Source organism: Garra rufa, chromosome 18 (genome assembly GCF_049309525.1).
Source record: "Garra rufa chromosome 18, GarRuf1.0, whole genome shotgun sequence".
In the NCBI taxonomy this organism is placed as follows: Eukaryota; Metazoa; Chordata; class Actinopteri; order Cypriniformes; family Cyprinidae; genus Garra; species Garra rufa.
This window is the reverse complement of record NC_133378.1, coordinates 29,306,007-29,326,199: the sequence shown is the minus strand read 5'-3', so window position 1 is coordinate 29,326,199 and position 20,193 is coordinate 29,306,007. Positions and strand designations below refer to the sequence as shown.

The following is a 20,193-nucleotide window of genomic DNA, read 5'->3' as shown; positions in this document are numbered from 1 at the left end:
GCCATTTGGTGTTAGAGTTTATGTATTGTGTGTTATTTTTATTTATTTATACGTTTATTTAGAAAATATACATCTTAAGAACATTTTAACACTTTCGTTTTATATTTCTGCTCAATCCACAATATCGCACACAGCTCAATCCACACCACTAGGTGGTGGTGTTGTTTACTCCGTGTATAATTTTGCGCCTCAGTAGCGTTGCTACACAGCCAGTGCAGCCAGAAAGTATGTTGACATTCACATCACATTTATAAACTATGAATAGTTAAGAAATTAAATAACAAATTGAGCTGGGTGGTAACTGATTACATGCAATCTGGATTACGTAATCGGAATCCAAAAATTCAGTACTTGTAACTAGATTCAATTACATTTTATAATACTCTGAATCGGTCAACAACCTGCTTTAAATTGATCAAAAGTGATGATAAAGATTTTTTTCAGATAAATGCTGTTATTCTGAACTTTCTGTTCACCAAAGAAACCTAAAAAACAATTCTACTCAGCTGTTTTCAACATAATAATAGTAATGGTTTCTGATGGATCATGTGACTGGATATATTCAAATAGAAAACAGTTTTTTTAAATAGTAAAAGTATTTACGAAATGTTATGTTTTTGCTGCACCTTGGACCAAATAAATGCAGGCTTGGTGAGCAAAAGAGACATCTTTAAAAACATAAATCTTACAGTCCAAAAACTTTTGACTGGTAGTGTAGATGGTTATACAGTTATGTGCCAAAAAATTTGAATATCGAGGGGAAAGTCCGTTTATTTAAATTTGTTTCAAAAAGTGAAACTTGTATGTTATATTAGTTCACTACACACAAATAATTATAAAAAATAAAATATATATTCAAGCCTTTATTTGTTTCAATTTTAATGATTATGGATTAAAGATAAATTAAAAATAAATAAAAAAATCCAGTATTTTACAGAATTAGAATATCATGACAAAGTTCAGCATTGTAGGCTCCCTGTGTCCCAATCTAGTCAGCTAATTAACGCAAAACACCTGCAAAGGTTTCCTCAGCCTTTGTCTCTGGCTTAGTAGTCTTCAGAATCATGGGAAAGACTGCTGACTTGATGGTTGTGCAGAAGACCACCATTGACACCCTCCATAAGGAGGAAAAGTCTCAAAAGGCAATTGCAAAAGAAGCTGGATGTTCACAGAGCGCAGTATCGAAGTATATTATCAGAGTGTTAAGAGGAAGAGAAAAATGTGTCCGGAAAAGGTGCACAAGTGACAGGGATGACCGTAGCCTTGAGAGGATTGTCAAGCAGGGGCGGTTCAGAAATCTGGGGGAGCTTCATAAGGAGTGGACTGAGTCAAAGGCTGATCGCTTCCATGCCACGCCGCCTTGATGCTGTAATTAGTGCAAAAGGAGGCCCAACAAAGTACTGAGGACATAATACAGTACATAACACACTTGTCAGAAAGCCAACATGTGTTTAAGATCCTTTTTTATTGGTCACATGAAATATTCTAATTTTGTGAAATACTGGATTTGTTTTGTTTTTTTGTCTTTAATCCATAATCATCAAAATTTAAACAAATAAAGGCTTGAAATATTTCATTTTGCGTGTAGTGAACTAATATAACATACAAGTTTCACTATTTGAAACTAATTATTGAAATTATAATTATAGACTTTCCCTCGATATTCTAATTTTTTTTGCACATACCTGTAAATATAGAAGAACACGTTAGTTTTTATATGAATTATCTCTAACCATGTATAACAATGTCTTTTTGTATAACAAGGTTTTTGCTTTTCAAACACATGAAAATGCACAAATTCATTCACATTATTTCTTATTTGCATGCAATGCAGTGATTCACCAACTTTCTTGTCATCTGAACCTCTATCTCCGAATGTGTTTATTTAAGTACCCCTGAGATTTTAAAATAAATATCTTAATAATTATCATATCTGAACATGTTCACAAGTCACTGCTATTGGTTATTTTCACATGGCGTGCAGGTAAACAAATAAAATATTTCATTTTTTTAGTAAGCATTTTATTTTGATGTTTTTAAAAAAAAACTATTTCAGTCTTACATTTTTATAATTTAAATTAAATTATTAGCTTTTCATGAAATGCCCTGTGGTTTCTTCATGAATCCCAGTTTGGGAAACCTTGAATTGATCTGATATTTAATGCACTTCATGTTACAACAACGAATGTAATATATTTTCTTACTCTCTGTATTTTTATATCACTATGGTACAAGATTGTCCTATTTAAATCAATGCAATAAATGAGTTACACTACCAGTCAAGATTTTTAATGTTTTTTAAGAAGTCTCTACTGCTTCCCAAGCCTGCATTTATTTGATCCAAAATACAGCAAAAGCGGTAATATTGTGAAATAGTTTTTACTATTTATAATAATAACTTTCTATTTGAATACATTTTAAAATGAAATGTATTCCTGTGATCAAAGCAAAATTTTCAGCATCATTAATCCTGCCTTCACTGTCACATGATCCTTAAGAAATCATTCTAATATGCTGATTGCGGTTCAAGAAAACATTTTTCATTATTATTATTATTATTATCAATATTTAAAACAGTTGAGTAAATGTTTATCAGGATTGTTTGATGAATAGAAAGATCCAAAGATCAGCATTTATAGGAAATAATAAGCTTTTGTAAAATTACACACACACTATACCATTCAAAAGCTTGTATAATTATAGAAATGAATACTTTTAATTGGCAAGGATAGTTTAAATTGATCAAAATTGATGATAAAGACATTTAAAATGTTACAAAAGATTTCTATTTTGGAGAAATGCTGTTTTTCTGAACTTTCTATTAATAGAAAAAAAAATCTATTCTGCTGTTTTCAACATGATAAAAATAATAATAAATGTTTTCGGAGCACCAAATCAGAATATTAGAATGATTTCTAAAGGATCATGTGACTGGAGTAAAGATGTTAATTCACAGGCATAAATTACATTTAAAAATATATTTATTTTATACAGTAAAACTATTTCAACATTTACTGTTTTTGCAGTACTTTGGATCAAATAAATGCAGGTTTGTTGAGCAGTAGAGGCTTCTTTAAAAAGAAGACTTCTTCTGCTGTCAAAAACGTTTGACTGGTATTGTAGGTCAAAGGTAATCTAAAAGTAATCTAAAATTAGTCAGAGTACATTACCTAAAATGTGTAATGTAATGGATTATGCTACTAACTACAAATTTTCTCATGTAATTTGGAATCAGTAACCGACTACACTTTGTAAGTAATTAACCCAGCTCTCAGAACAAAATATAAAAAATCAACGAACAAATGATACTAGAGCTTGTCTTAAAATCTGAACTTTGAGCAATATTTGCAACTACTTTTAACCAGTTTGTGTCAGGTTGATAATCATACATTTGGTGCACCCTGCAATTAATGTGTTAATGTTCAATCTGAGGATAAAATGCCCCATGCAAGTATAGGCATGTCACACGTCTTGTATGTATGTATGTATGTTTGTGTGTGAGTGTAAGAGAGAGAGAGAGAGAGAGAGAGAGAGAGAGAGAGAGTCTGCTTATGGTAGGTGGGGCTGTCAGGTGAACTGTCAAAACTTGCTTTCCTGGTCCTTGAGTTGGCTGAGTTTACTTTTGTTTTAAAGGTTCAGACAGCTTACTGAAATACCAGTCTGCTTCGGCAACCACTTTTATTCTCAACAAACCTTTTAGCACTTAGAAGATGACCATCACGGTGTATTTCAGCAGTGCGAGTGGCTCTAGAGAGGTGTGTATCTGTATATCTCTGACTTTTCTGGACGTATCTAGCAGTTTGTACTTGCTTATTTGATGACAAGCTGATACCTACTTTTTTTGTTGTTGTTGTTGTTGTTGTTGTTGTTGTTAAAATGCTAGACAGCTATCTTATGTCAAATTAAATTAGTGAAGTCAACTTTATAGAAGTTTGTGTATATTCAATTCAATTATATGTGCATGTCTGCAGAATTCAAGAAAAAGTAAAGTAAAAAGTAATTAACTAGTTGTTCTTGTTGAATGTCTTAAAAAATTGTTGTCAAAGGTTCATTGTTTTCCATCTCCGTTTCTTCAGGTGAAGCAACAGCAATCTGAGATTTTCCAGTTCCTGGATTCCAAGAAGCTCAAGTACTTTGCTTTGGACATCACAGAAAGCACTGACAGGAAAGAGGAGATGAGGAAGAAAGTGGGAAACCCCTCAGCGATGCCCCCTCAGGTCTTTAACGAAGACAAGTACTGTGGGGTGAGTTTCAACGTGTAGCCTTTTTTTGATACTAGTCTGTAGATCAAGAGAGAAAAAGTGTGTCTATTTTACCTCCATCAAATCAACCTTAAGTCAGGAATTGTCAGTTGATTTAATATCAACACTAAACCATGTTAAATCTATCAAATAATGCAACTTAAGTATCCATGAGTTTTTGAAAAACCAATGTCCAAGTTTTTAAGAAAAGCACACAATGGTCTGACCTATAATAAAGCATAAATAGCACATGAAAATCTAAACAAGCAATGTTTATCTGTGAGTACGCCCTTTGGGTTTTGCAACAAGCATGTTGAACCACTGAGTCAGTTCTAAGTGATGCAAAACAGGGTGTAAGTGTTTGTAGTGTGTGTTAATGCTATTAATTCTGTTGTGCAAACAACACTTGAAACATAAGATTTCGTATATAGGCACAGGAGACCTGTCAGGCTAGTTCAGATTCTTCTGAACCACAACACACCCTTTCAAACACTCCCATCGACTATAGATGTTTCCACTGCTTGGAATGCATCAGTTGTCTCCCACTCTGGGGAACATCTTAAGATTGTGTTCTGGTGCTCAGAACAGCACACGCTGTTCACAAATCAGCAAATAATCGCACAGCTCAGATTCCACACATGCACTGTGTCTGGATGTACTTTATCAGTAATGCCCGAGTAAATGCTTCAAAGATGACCACTTAAGTGTCCAGATCATATTATTCCATACTCATACTTTTATCTGTAAAGACTATATGAAGCTGGTTATCATCTGTGTTTGTGTTCATAGGACTATCAGAAGTTTTTTGATGCAGTGGAGGATGGGAAACCAGAGGCATTCTTCAAACTCTGAGCTGGCACACTGCTCTAAATCATTGTATTTTTAAAATGATATATGTTAAGAAGACGCATATTTTACATTATTAAATGAAAAAGATTTTCTATTAAGCAGATCTCTGTGTTTTGTATCACATTTTAAGCTCAACTTCCTTATTTGGCCACTAGGGTGCAGTAATGTCAGTAATGTTTTCAATCTTTCAAAGCCATTTAATCACTGTTGCTAAATGCATGTTGTTTTAAATTTAGAGCTGACCTGATAAGATATTTCACATAAAAGACGTTTACAAATAGTTCACAAGAGAAAAAATGGTTGCATTTATGAAAACGACCCCGTTCAAAAGTCTACATACACTTGATTTTTACTGTGTTTTCTGAATGATCCACAGCTGTGTAGTGATAGTTGTTCATGTGTCCCTTGTTTGTCCTGAACAGTTAAACTGCCTGCTGTTCTTCAGAAAAATCCTTCTAGTCCTACAAATTCTTTGGTTTTTCAGCAGTTTTGTATATTTAAACCCTCTCCAACAAATAATTGGGATATTGAGATCCATCTTTTCACATTGAGGACAACTAAGGGGACAACTATTACAGAAGGTTCAATCACACACTGATGCTTCAGAAGGAAACACAATGCATTGAGACCTTGAGGGGGGGACTTTTCGAATTTGAAGATCAGGCTAAATGTAACTTAACTTGTCTTCTGTAGCTTCTGAAGGGAAGTACTAAATGAAAAAAATATGATATTTAGGCAAAATAAGAAAATGTACACATCTTCGTTCTGTTTAAAATTTACACCCCTGACTCTTAATGCGTCGTTTTTCCTTCTGAAGCATCGGTGAGTGTTTGAACCTTCTGTAATAGTTGCATATGAGTCCCTCACAAATACACAAAAATCAACTGAAAAACCAAAGAATTTATGGGACCTAAAGAATTTATCTGAAGAACAGCAGGTAGTTTAACTTTTTTCAGGCCTAACAAGGGAATCATGAACATATATCACTATACAAAAAAACAAAACAAAACAAAAAAAGCTGTGGATCATTCAGGTAACAACACAGTATTAAGAATCAAGTGTATGTAAACTTTTTAACAGGGTCATTCTTATAAATAATGAACTATTATTTTCTCTTGTGGATTATATGTAAACGTCTTTTATGTAATATTATTCAGGTCAGTACTAAATAAAAAATTACATGCATTTTGTATGAATTAACTTTTTGCAGCGTCTGTAAGGTGTATGTTACATATTGACCTCAACTGCATCTTTAAAAATCATATTAATAATTAATGTCATTATCAAATTTAATTAGTATTGACTATTATTAGTATTCACATTTGATTTAAAAGCAAAATGTAGGTAGAATTAAAAAAAATTCTGATTAACATTAAAAAAGTTATGGCAACAAATGCAAACATTAAACTGTCAGAGATTAAGATGAACAGTTTATTGCAAATAAACAATTTGATAGATTTAACAGTGTGACTAAATATCCATAAACTTTTCTTAATTATATCAGTAGTAAGTCATAAAGACCCTGACTAAACATTGAGTCAAATACTTGGACATTTTAATTTTAGAGGGACATATTCGGTTAAAATGTTTCTTAATTAGCTTTAAAAATGTATTCAATTTTAAATTATTTATTTTTAATTAGTTAATTAAATAATAATTCAACCAAATAATAATTGGTGGTCTCTACCGAAGACTTTTGTGTTGTACTGTATCCATCCATTTTATTGGTATTCAACTCATGGGGAACAAACATCTGTATCTATTTATAGAGGAACATTTTCTCACGATGTCTACGTCAGCCTCTTATGCTAGCTAATGCAAAACTGTCACTTACAAAGGCATCCTGGGATATCTGGATTGTGCACTGGACTTCTTCAAAAGTTATAGTATGTTGTAAACACACTTTATACTAGATTTGGGAAATTAATCTAAAAACACAGTTTTCTATTTAAATATACTTCAAAACAGAATTTATTTCTGTGATGCAAATGCTGTTCTTTTTAACGCTGTATTCATGAAAGAATCTTGAAAAAAGTATCACAGAAAAAAAAATTAAACAGCACAACCGTTTTCAAAATTAGATATAAATCAACATATTAAAATGCTTACTGAAGGATCACATGACACTGAAAACTGCACTGTAAAAAGTTTTAACCAGATTCAACTTAAAAACCTAAGTTCAGCAGCTGCCTTAAAATTTTAAGTTAAATCAGCTTAAAACTACAAGTCATTTTAACTTATTACAAAAAAAATGAGTTGATTTAACTTTTAAGTTGAAACTGGTGAAAACGTTTTACAGTGTGGAGTAATGATGCTGAAAATTCAGCTTTGGATCACCGGAATAAATTCGATTTTAAAGTATATTAAAATAGAAAACCACTATTTTAAATCGCAATAATATTTCACAATATTACTGTATATTTTCTGTATTTTTAATCAAAAAAACGCCTTAATGAGCAGAAAGCACTACTTTAAAAACATTAAAAATCCTACTGATCCCAAACTTTTAAACGGCAGTGTATATATTATTTGTTTTCATTGTAGAATGCCATCTGGTTTGATATTTTGTTTTATTTGCAATATTTGGCAAAATTGAGACTCTCTTGAGAAAAAACAAGAAACCATCATTAAAGAAGTGTTGAATATACTTTATTACAAATGAGATTTTTTAAATTATTCATGTAGGTTATGAAAGTAAACATCAATAACTTCATACATACTTCAATATAGAGAGGAATGATAACATTTTATGGAATCTGTGACTGTGTGAGAGAGAGAGAGTGAGAAAGAGAGACATAAAACATAATTGTGTCCTGAGAATGGTGTGTGTAAGTGCACGTAAACATAAATGCAGTGCTTATTCATGTGGAATCATTTAATGAAAGGGTGGGAGGGGTGAATGAATAGTAAATGAAAATGCAGAGAAAGTAGGTTTGGGAGTGTGTTTTGTTTAAGAGGGTGAGAATGGCAGTAAATTGTCAAAGAAAATAGAGAGAAATTGATTGTGTGTAAACAAAACATGATCCACAAAACCAGCTTTGTAAGTAAACCAACTCTGCATATAAGCTAAATAAATGGGTGAGCTGAAAGCTGAGGCATCACAGTGTGCTACATGCTACATGCTAACATACCCCTGAGAAGAAAAACACGCTTTAACAGACAATTAGTTAGGAAAAGGAGATATCCTCAAAGAAGATAGAAGTTCTTCAGCATGTTTTCCAGCAGAAAGAACAAAAGGCTGTAGGAACGTGATCTGAAATTCCCATAATAAAGCAATAGATGTTTAAATAATGATTTTAGTTTTAGAACAGGAAAGCTTTGAAGAGTCGTTATACATTGTGAAAACACTAAGTTCAGATCAGTGCTCTTACACTGAGATTTTCATTCAGGTCAGGATTCTATTCCCTGTTTCGAGGCTGTTTTGGCTTTTGGTCTGACGTTCTTTTTACAAATAGATCAAAGCCTGCGGAAAGGACAGCGTTATATCAAATTCTTCTGCTGTTTCCCTACATTTCCTTTTGGCCGTCTGTTTGAGCTCCTTAACAAAGAACAACGTACAAGAGACTCGTACATGCAACCTTGCATACTTATTATTCTCACTGTGTAAGTCTCACACACACAAACATACAGGTATTAAAGTTCACTTTCTATCCCTGTTTCACGTTATAAAAAGCAGAATAGGCTTTTCATGCAACATAACGGCAACACGTATAAATAATGAATTAGGCCATAGAAAGCGTTTGTTAATCACCCTTTGTATGTGTGTGTTTGAATGAGGAGATGTTTTTTTAGGAAAAGCTGGGCTGGAGGGCAGCGTGTGTTTGGCAAAAGCTTCACTGGCAGTGAGAGGGCTTCAGACCAGGGGACGACAGTTACATCACAGGAAAAAGAGGCAATACCACAGTGTTTCAGTCTATGGAAATGTCAATGACACGCTCTAGGATTCAGAGTCCTGCAGAGAACAGAATATAATTAGATGGTTAGATGTTAATTCTATTCTATTATCTCTAATAATAAAATCATTTTAAACCAGTGTAGAGCCAGTGACTCTGGACCACAAAACCAGTTTGAAATTGAGATTTATACATCATCTGAAAATCTAGAATCTGAGAATGCCAAAAATTCAAATTACTGAGAAAATCGTCTTTAAATTTGTGCAAGTGAAGTTCGTAGCCATGCATATTACTAATCAAAAATTAAGTTTTGATATATTTACGGTAGGAAATCTACAAAATATCTTCACGAAACAACATCTTTACTTAATATCCGTATGATCTCTGGCAAAAAAGAAAAATCCAGGGTCACATATGACAAAAAGCATCTTAATAATCAATATTTTCATCTTGCTGTTCAGTACAACTTTCTCAACATCCACTATAAGAATTGCATAGAATATATTTAGAATACGCTTTATTTTTTATTCTTATTCCATTGGCAAATAGTGTTTTTAAGCATAAGTCTAACAAAATTATTGGTTAATGCATAAAACAAGAAAATAAATTGCCAACAGGGTAGAGAAAAATAAAACATATTCAAGATATATTCTTTGAAAACAGGTTTTATTATCTAATGTAAATTTGCTTCTGAAATAAATTAGTTTTTATTGTGAAGTAATTACAAGACAAGTGGGAGTATGTTTGTACCTTTACAGGAGGCAGACGGAGGAATGAGAACACTGTGTTCGTCTCTTTAGACTGGAAGAAATCTTCATAATCCTGAAAAATGATAGAATGATAATGACTGAGAAGAGATTTTTAGCAACCGTAACAGTGTTTTTGTGCTGTTTGCCTTTAAAACTGGTTATAATATCTGTCATCAATATCAAACTAAACAAAAAAATGGCTGATTCAGATTATGTAAATTACAGCATTTAACATCCATTAACAACCTCAAATGAAATTACAAACAGATTTAGTAATATTTGTGAAAAATTATTAAAATGATATTATGTGAATATATTTTAAAATGTGATTTATTTCTGTGATGCAAATCTGCATTTTCAGCATCAATACTCCAGTCTTCAGAGTTACATGAGCCTTCAAAAGTCATTCTAATATGCTGATTTATTATCGATGTTGGAAACAGTTGTGCTGCTTAATATTGTTTTTTAGAACCTGTGATACTTTTTCCAGGATTCTTCAATAAATAAGTTAAAAAGAACAGCATTTATTTAAAATGGAAATTGTTTGTAACAATATAAACTACAATTTTTAACTTTGTGGTCAGTACATTTTTATTCTTTCTTTTTTTTTAATTAATACTTTTATTCGCCAAGAATGTGTTAAATTGATTAAACGTAATAGCAAAGACTTATATTGTTAGAAAATATTTGAATAAATGCTGTTCTTTTAAACTTTTTATTCATCAAAGAATCCTGGAAAAAGAGCCACAGGTTCCAAAAAAATTATTAAGCAGCACAAATGTTTCCAACATCGATAATAAAAGTATTAAATCAGCATATTCAGGATCATGTGACACTGAATACTGCAGTAATGATGCTGAAAATGAAGCTTTACATCACAGGAATAAATTATATTTTAAAATAGAAAACCATTATTTTAAACTGTAATAATATTTCACAATATTACAGTATATTATATATATTACAGTCTTAATCAAGTAAATGCAGCCTTGCTGAGCATTTTTATATATATCCTTCATTCATAACAGTTCTCCATATTAAACAAAAGCACCTCGGTCATTCATTGTTGTTAAACACAAGGATATTTCAAATGTGTCCATTAGTATCAAACAGTTAATCACTGTGACATGTTAAAGAACCAGATCTGCTGTTCTGATTGGCTAAGAGAGACATTGGGGGCGGGGTCTAAAAGTAATCTGGATTATTGAGAGATTAGATCAGATGGACACTCATGAAAATCCAGCCACTTCCATGAGTCATTCACAAAATATACAAACCTTAAGTGTTAAGTGATGAATCATTTCTAAATTAAGATTCAAGTTTCTTCAGCCATTTATGGCAAGAGAGTCACAGTGGCATATTACACTATAACTCTAATTACAAAATAGAGTGTCTGTAGGTGTGAATGTGAGTATTAGGGTGTGTTTTGCCTGGAAAATCTCTTTTGCAACCTTGAGATTTGTTTTTGGAAGAATCAGAAGCATGAAAATGCTTGAACCTTTTCACTACATTCAATGTGATTGGCTGGAGAAAAGACAATAAATACCACACTAGAATGTAATTGGCTGGAAAAGAGGACGGTGCCACACAGCTTACACCATGGATCTTTGTTTACATATATTGATTTTTAATAAACATCCTCTCAAACCAACCCAATGTGGACTCATTGGCCAGACAGAGAGCTTTTAGCTTATCATCGATTTAAGTGTCTAAGAGAAACAGAGTATTACTTCAGCAGAATGCCTCAGACATCTTACAGAACCAATTAATGTGTATGAATTGAGGTCTGTGGTTTATCGATGAAGATATAACCATTGTGCGAGTATCTAACTATAAATTTGCTTCTGATAGAAGATTATTGGTTAATCTTTGAACAAGTTAAGTGAGCCTGTTTTACATCACATGTCCAATGTTTGATATATCAGACATATGAATTTGTTTCTAATTAAAAGAATTGATGACTCACACCGCAGTAGTCATCTCCACTGAAGATCTGAGGAGGGAGAGGATTGCCTTTTTCAGGTCGTTTCTCCTCAGGAATGTTCTGGTACATCCAGAGCCTCTGATCCTCCAGCATGGTGATGTCAACCTCCTCAAAACTGATCCGGTTGGCCTCCAGAAAGCCCACGATGGCCTGCTGACGTTTCTTCACCTGAGGAATCACACAGTTAAGTATTTGGTCAATGATCTGTGATAGTTAATAAATGATCTGTGCAATTAAGGTTAGTAAAGGCTACTCTCAAACAGAGGCTGACAGTAGTGAAGTATTTTTTTTTTATCAGTTTTTTTTTTTTTTAGAAAACTTTACTTCACAACATTCCAAAGCACAAAATTGTACTTTTTACTGCTCTATGTTTCATATTAAATATAATTTAATACTTAATTACATTAGAAATGTATTACTTTCTTATCTTTACTCAAGTAAAAGTAATTCAAAGATTCACTTGTGTTCAAAAAAGTACTTCTTTTTTAATGTTCTTAAGTAAAGAACAATGAAGGGTAAAATAAACAACAACTTTTATTTATGAAAATGTAGTGCAGTAAAAAGTATGACATTATGCTTCGGAATGTAGTGAAGTAAAGTTTCCCCCCAAAAAAACATTTTGATAAACTACAGATACTTTTTACATTTACTTGAGTAAAGTAAAAATACTTCACTATTGTCTGCCTCTGCTCTCAAACTTGAGTATGACTGATCAACCTTGTAATTCAGCCTTGAAAGATTTTGAACAGTGTTGGCAAAAAATACCCCACAGATCATTTATTAAAATGCTAATTTGTTTTCGTGCATGTCTATTTAAATGCAAATGAGCTGCTGCTCCCTGCCCCCTTTTACAGAACAGGGCTGTACATTTACAGCTCGTACCTCAGATACTCTGCCAAAAAACATCTGTTTGGTTTTGATTATCATGTCTATCATGCTGAAATCATGTGTTTTAAAGCCATAACAGTTTAAATGTCTTATATAGGGTTTTCTGAGCACGCACACAGAAAGGGGCTGTCACACCGCATGTGAGTACTAAACCAACTTCTCTTTCATGTCTTATTGCGCTTAAACTGTCAAATAAACACAAGTTCATGGTAAAAACACACAAGTTATAAAGACAGTTGTCTGTGAAGGTAAACAGCTGGGAAAGAAATCACATGTTTATATTAGATCTGTGTGGCAGCAGTGTAATATACAGTAAATAAATCAATAAATCCCCTGCTCTCTTGTCTTCTCTGAGGCTGGGACTCTAAGTGTTCTGTGCTCGTCTGTGCAGCCAAGGATAGGGTTGTGCCGACACACGATAGTATCGTGTATCGACGATAGTCAAAGTTATCGCCTGTTGCTGATGCCTTTGACGATAGTAAGACGATTATTATTATTATTATGCGTCAAAAAGGCATCTAACTTTAGCGATGCAGCGCGGAGAGTCGGTTCTAGGATGCCTCAGAAACTTGCCGCAGTATAAACGTGCAGTGAAAATGGGTAAGAGATTTATTCATCATACAGTGTACATAGATTAAGTGTAGACAGTCATTAGGATAACAGAGGTAGTAAAATGTGGTTTAGGCTGAATTAAATACGATATATGAGAATCCGTCTGTATATAGTAAACATAAACATTCACCTCAGTAATATCTGTATGAGTTAACTAAATTACGCTGCGATAAAATGGCGCTAAACATATGCACGTGAATTACACGGGCACCGTTTCTCCACAATCAATATGAACTGATGACAAAGATCAGACATACAGCGGTTACATTATCGAAATATGACGGGTAAAGAAAGATACATTCATTTGCATTCACGCACGCACATTAACTGCTCCCTGAAGATAGCAGAGAATGAAACCGAAAGTAAACTTGAACCTGTCCAACAGAACTACCGTCAGCGCTCTGTACACGCATAACTTAGTCACATGCACTACCCTTACAAAACGAATAAGGAATTTATAACATATTGATATATTTACATATCATTAATTAGCACGATAGTATCGTGTATCGGCGATCTCACAGGCTGACGATAGGACGATATGAAAATTGTGCATATCGCCCAACACTAGCCAAGGACAGAACATTTAGCATCCTTTGCTCGAACTTTTGCCATTGAGTTAGAACTGGTACACCGTTGTCACTTGTGAAAACTAAATGGCGGTGCTGTGGGTGGAAAGGTGAGTGAACCAGTGAGCTAACCAGTGAGTGAATTCTAACCAAAACAAAGTTACTGGGTTGTCCTTTTTCACATTATCTGGGTTGGTAGATGCACTGGGGACCTGATTATAGCACTTAAACACGGAAAAGATCACCTTTAATATACAATTATTCATTTCTGTGTGCATTACTGTCTATATGTCTGTTCTGAAAACAGACAGATGGAAAGCACTCAGTGAAATTCCCATTAGTCAGATGTAGGAGGAGAGTATTGATCGACAAAAAGGAATTTATTTGAAACCAAATGTAAAACATACAATTGGGACTTAAGACACACCTAAAAAAAATCCCTGAGAATATGAATATGCCTTTAAAGCACATCAAATTTAACACAGCAAACAATAAAAGACTTGTGTGTGTGTTTTATTTGGGCTTATAAGTGTCTATTTATATGGTCAAAAGGTTATTTAACATCTGTTCTTTGTCAGGCGTCCTTTGTTCCTGAATCCTTCAACATATTGACATTAAATAAACATTTTCTCCTTATCTTACCCACTTGTCTGTCACCCTCTGCACTCAGCTCTCTGACCGCTGTACTGTTTAAAAACTCAATAGTCCAGTGCTACAATACCAAGCGAAGCGATCAGTTAATTTCTAAAAATATTTGCAATTTATATACTTTTTAACCTCAAAAGCTCCTCTTGTTTAGCTCTGGGTATGTCAAAACACTCTGATTTCACAATCTGATTTTCTCCTCCAATTTCAAAATCGTCTTACGTCGCTCTTTTACCTTTTTTTGTAAAGGGTGTTTGACCCTCCTTGCATGTTCACTTTGTAAACACTGGGTTGGTATTTCTGCAGCGATGTAGGATGATTTTGAAGTTAGAGGAGAAATTGAGATCAGAGTTTTTCGACATACTGTATTGACCCGGAATGCACAGAGTTCACGCAGAGCTAGACAAGATGAGCATTTAAGGTAAAAAGTATATAAATTGTATTTTTTCTTTAGAAAATAACTGATCTTTCCACTAGATCAGACCCTTCTTCCTCGGCTAGGATTGTTTAGCGCCCTTTAAAGCTGCATTTAAACAGTTTTTTTGAAGTTCAAACTCATGGACACCATTGAAGTCCACTATATGGAGAAAAATCCTGAAATGTTTCCTCAGAAAACATAATTTCTTTACGACTGAAGAAAGAAAGACATAAACATCTTGGCTGACAAGGGGGTGAGTACATTATCTGTAAATTTTTGTTCCGGAAGTGAACTTCTTCTTTAAAGGGTTCATTCTGTCATAGTAGATATAATAGTTCACCCAAAAATGAAAATTCTCTCATTAATTACTCACCCTCATGTCGTTCCGAACCCGTAAGACCTTTGTTCATCTTTAGAACATAAATTAAGATATTTTTGATGAAATCTGAGAGCTTTCTGACTCAGACAGCAAAGCAACTAACATGTTCAAGGCCCAGAAAGGCAGTAAGGACATTGTTAAAGTAGTCCATGTGACCAACTGTAATGTTATAAAGCTATGGGAGTACTTTAAAAAAAACTATTTCTACTGTGTCAGTTTAATTTTAATAAAAAGCAACTGATGACACAATGTTTATTTATGGCTCTACTATCCCTTTAAGATACAAATGAGTGTGTACAACCTTAAATCCTTAAACACCACACACGCATAAACACACTTTAAGCTAATGGATTAGCTATATGTATTCCTTTAGCTGATGGTATACATGCATTATCCCTCAACAGTCTCTACGACTGACACGTCTTCCGTCTGCGCACCTAACAGTCTATCAGGCCTAGTTTCAACAGCTGTTTGAGAGGGACACACACCCACCCACCTACACCTACACACTCTAGTTTGGCAGTACTAAAGTGTGTTGTCCAGAGAGAGTGTTTTTGGACATATTCACATTGTGGAGGAGGACAGATGGAGTACAAAAAGTCCCCTGCCTTACCTCACCTCGCCTTGCCTATCTTTGTCTCTCTCTCTGCTGACTTTGCAGAGCGTGTTGCTGGGCGGCCACTGCATGCAGAGCTGTTCAGATGGAATCTGTCACTAAACACACACATACACACACACCTGTGCACACAGAAAGCACAAGTGAATAAAGATCTCACACACATATATCCGCATGTTTGACTGTAAGAAAGTGAGTGGGATTCTTTGTAAAGGTAGAGCAGCTCTCCATTAAACATTAAGCCCTGCCTGTGCTTTTTAAAAGCTCTATAAAACTCATGTCCTGATAAACAGAGAGCAGGACAATAGCAGCTCTAGCCTTGTGTCGACCCAGCGCAGCCTACAATGCAGCTATTGTTTTTGCCACAAAACAAAACACTGAAGACACAGGCATTCTCTGTCTATGCGATTCAGTTTAATAACTCAACTTCTCTAGGTCTGCCTCAACCTGTTGGTTAAGATAATAAATAATCAGAATAGTGTTTTTATGTAAATACGGTGTATCATTAAATTACATCGTTACACCAGCAGGTGGCAGAACGTGATTGTCTTTTTGAGTGACTCGTTTCTTAATTCAACCGAATCGTTCAATAAAGCTGAATCAAGTCAATGAAGTCAATTTTGTGAGCGCCACTTTGAATCATTTGTTCAACTGTTTCGTTAAAAATGCGGATTCGCGATGCAGCCGATGTTTTGTTTGGAACTATTTTCGCTGGCGAAGCGAAAAACAGACAGACCAGTAACAGGTAAAATTTCACCTAAAACATATGTTACTCAATATAAACTTTTGTTTGTTGAATTGTGGTAAAAAAGCAATATCATAATCCTGATGTTTTCCCTAATATATCGTGCTGCCTCGTGACTAAGGCAGATTCAAAGCCATTCTGAAATATTCGAAAATACAGCACTTTTGTTTATTGATATTCATTTTTATACAACAGTTTTTTTTCTGTTCCTCTAATCTGATTGGCTAATAAGCGTGTGATATTAGAGTCCAACAGAAATCTAACAGCTTTTTGTAATTGTATCAATCTGCTTGTAAACTTCTCACAGCGAGTGTCATTAATACAAATATTTTATTGTTTTTATGTCATGAAATGTAGTTTTAGGAGGTTTTCAGGCGAGAATATACTTGTTTATAGTTTAAATATGCCATTTGTTAATAAAGATAACGTCTATTTGAAAATTTGCGTCAACGTTTTCGGAGATGTGTGCTCCAGGACGTCAACGGCCGTTCAGCGCTTATGAACCCGCTGAGAGCAGCCTTACCTCGGCCAGATCTTCTGGAATTTGCCGCTGGCTCTGGTGTCTCTATAGTGGTTAAACATGAGATATAATTCATTTTGGGTAAATCTAACAGGCAGTCTTTGTTCTCATTCATCTATTAATTGTTCTAGTTTAGGCAAAATCTCATCACGTTTATGTAAATTTAATCCTGTATCAGAACACTGCCTGTGTACTTTTGACTGCGTTTATTAGCAACTTTACCCGGATACGCGGCTATATTGGCGATACTCGGATGTAAACAACAGCGTGGATTGCACAGTTTATGTACTACTGAATACGTTGTTCTGCCAATTTATGCTGTCTAAACCAAGAAAAATATGTGTGGAAGTTGCTAAATCATATAGAGAAGGACTTAGTAAGCAGGAAAGGGCACAAAATTTTGACAAACTAAAGGTAATAGGTGGTAAATGGTAAAGATATGTACGAGCAGTATTAATTCAGATATTAGCATAATATTTCACCTACCTGACCAGAAAGGATAAGAACAAACACGAATGTTGTCAAGATTCTTGCTCTGGAAATCCTGGATTTGGCCAACCACAAACACCTTTTGTTCATCAGATGGGATTTTTTGTACTCTTCGCCCTGATTTGTTATAACTTTTAGCAGTCTATAGTACTCCAAATGTTTTTCCCGGTCCGACCGATTAGTACAGATTAGTTTCAGCAGCAATAATCAGTAATATTTGCGAGTTCCTTTGGTTCAGTGGCATTGTTTACATTCAGTGCTGCCCATTCTCGTAGCTTCATAAAATTACACTTGAACCACTGACTATTTTAACAATGTCCTTACTACCTTTCTGGGCCTTGGACGTGGAAGGACCCTTCATGTCTAAGACCCTAAGGTCTTACGGGTTTGAAACGACATGAGGGTGAGTAATTAATGACAGAATTCGCATTTTTGGTTGAAATAACCCTTTAAGTACACAAAATATGGTTAAGATATGACTTGGATCTGAATGTACAGTATTTCAACGTTTTTTTAACTACATAGAATTTTTGCATGTGTAAAACTTTCAAATTAAAAGATTAAGTGCGCTTTTAAAGAAAGACAAATCCCATGAGTGTGTCATCCTGTTCTGAATCAATGCATTGAATGCACTCTCACCACTCAGACTTTAACACACTTACTGAGCCTATATCACTGTCGAACCCGTCTCTCCACTAAGCTCAGCTGACTGAAAATCACTCAATGACTGCTCTCAGTCTCAGTCCTTCGCATGCATGTGTAAAGTGCAACGGATGGAGGTGGATGAGTGTAACGAGTGTAAAAGGTTAGTCAGGGTATGACCTTTGTAATCCCCTCTGACCAGGGCTTATGAGAGCTAATGTGAATCTGAGTGTGTTTGTGCAGCTGTAAGTACAAATATTAACCCTCACTCATTTGATTCTAAAATCGTCGGTGTTTTCGTACAGATTGGTTTCGTCAGCCATCACTTACTTCACATCAACATCCTCTTGAGACAAAACAAGTTATATAACAAACATAAGTAAACTAAGTGAACACACACCCATCACATGCCAGTTATTAAGTGAAACATTTCACTTTTTTCTTTTAAATAATCGTCTTGAAAAAAGAATGTGAGCATAAAAGAGATTTGCCTATATATGAGAGCAGTGTGACCACGGAGATTTAAAAATAGCTCTTTTTGGGTAAACAATCTGGGTCTTGTAAAAATAAGGAGATAGCGGAAATCAGTGCATAACTTATTTAGGCTATTACCTCATTCTGGTACTATTAGGTTACAGTGCTGAACTGTACTTGCCTCTCTAACTGCTAACATCCAAAAACACATGGTTCATCTCCATATCAAAGCTGTTAAATACAATGAGTCACTATGCAAACATCATCTGATAACCATCAAACACCAAATGAATGACATTACAGGAAAGTATGAATACAGAGTCACCCTTCCTTCCTCCCAATCTCTGTTCAGAGACTCTGATCTCCTCATTTAAAGAACTAAAAATCAATGTCACTGGATGGACCAGCCTGCTAAAAGGCTGAAATATAATCCCAGCCCTGAATGAATCAGGACATTTCTTGTGCTTTCCCCACAGGCTGTATAACAGAGCGATTAAAACCGAGCTGATCTGTGCGCCGATGATTGTGGCACTGGAGTTGGCAGCGGGTTGGCTTTTACTGTAAACATGCACTTTGTCCAACCTTTAAGCTTTATGGCTGTTTGCAGCGCGCCAAGGTGGACAAGAGCTTTGGATTATCTCAAATACAGCACCACTAATAATAACCACTGAAAAGCATTTGTTGGAAATCGTTGCTGAAAATATAGATCAGAACTGAGTTTGGCAGTGGTTATGTAATACATTTTAGAGTCACAATAAGTCATATATCTATCCAGAATGTTCTGCACTGTGTGGCTTGAAAAGAGCCTCAGCCCCTCAGCCCCTCAGCTTTAATGTAAAATATTAGAAGTACCATAGTATTGCTACTGTACTGTAGTATCGCCTGTAAGAGGACGGGAAAACACAAGTTCATGAAGTGTCCAGGCAGGGATTACTTACAAAAATAAACGCCAAAATGTATTCTTATTGACATATTCATATATAACTCGCTTGCACACAAAACCTTACTGAGTGCCATAAATGTATCCTGAAGAGAAGTTATTCATATAAATCTATGATATTCTTACATTATCTGTTTAACGTGATATTTGGATAATTATTATATAAAATAGATTATAAAATTACAGACCACAGAATGAAAATAAACTGTCGTTTTATGTCATTCCCGGTAGTCTCCAGTTTTACAACACGCAACTCTGAAATGCTTGCGTTGTAAACATGTTACTCACCGCGACAGACCCGGACGAGGAGGCGATATAGACTCTGATGACCATCCTAATCCTCCCTTGCCCTCCCGCGAAAGAATGAAGGCTGGGAAATGTTGCGCTCTCCCTTTTCTGTAGACTTCTGTGGACCTGCGGTGACGTCTACGTCACCCTTTGAAATTAAAGTGAGTGCGCGCGCCCGGTGTTCTCTAATAAAGCCGCTTGCGCTCCATCAGTGCACTTCACTCGGGAGCGCGAAGAGACTCGCAGCGCTTA

At 34.8% G+C, this 20,193-nt stretch overlaps 2 protein-coding genes across 3 annotated transcripts; one reads left to right on the top strand and one right to left on the bottom strand.

Annotated features, from left to right (window-relative positions):
* The first annotated feature begins 3,597 nt into the window (after nt 1–3,597).
* LOC141291060 (SH3 domain-binding glutamic acid-rich-like protein 3) lies at nt 3,598–5,188 on the top strand. Its single transcript, XM_073823227.1, has 3 exons — nt 3,598–3,755; nt 4,077–4,244; nt 5,031–5,188. Exons 1-3 carry the CDS (start codon nt 3,711–3,713, stop codon nt 5,091–5,093), a joined length of 276 nt encoding a protein of 91 aa, XP_073679328.1. The 5' UTR covers nt 3,598–3,710; the 3' UTR covers nt 5,094–5,188.
* A 2,529-nt stretch (nt 5,189–7,717) lies between these two features.
* Nucleotides 7,718–20,193, bottom strand: sh3bgrl2 (SH3 domain binding glutamate-rich protein like 2). 2 transcript variants are annotated; one of them, XM_073823620.1, is made up of 5 exons: nt 19,942–20,193; nt 15,846–15,965; nt 11,699–11,884; nt 9,734–9,805; nt 7,718–9,042 (listed from the first exon to the last, which is right to left on the bottom strand). In XM_073823620.1, exons 2-5 carry the CDS (start codon nt 15,912–15,914, stop codon nt 9,028–9,030), a joined length of 342 nt encoding a protein of 113 aa, XP_073679721.1. In that variant the 5' UTR covers nt 15,915–15,965; nt 19,942–20,193; the 3' UTR covers nt 7,718–9,027. The 2 variants fall into 2 exon arrangements, with proteins under 2 accessions (XP_073679721.1, XP_073679722.1); XM_073823621.1 differs by lacking the exon at nt 15,846–15,965 and having other exon boundaries at nt 19,942–20,189.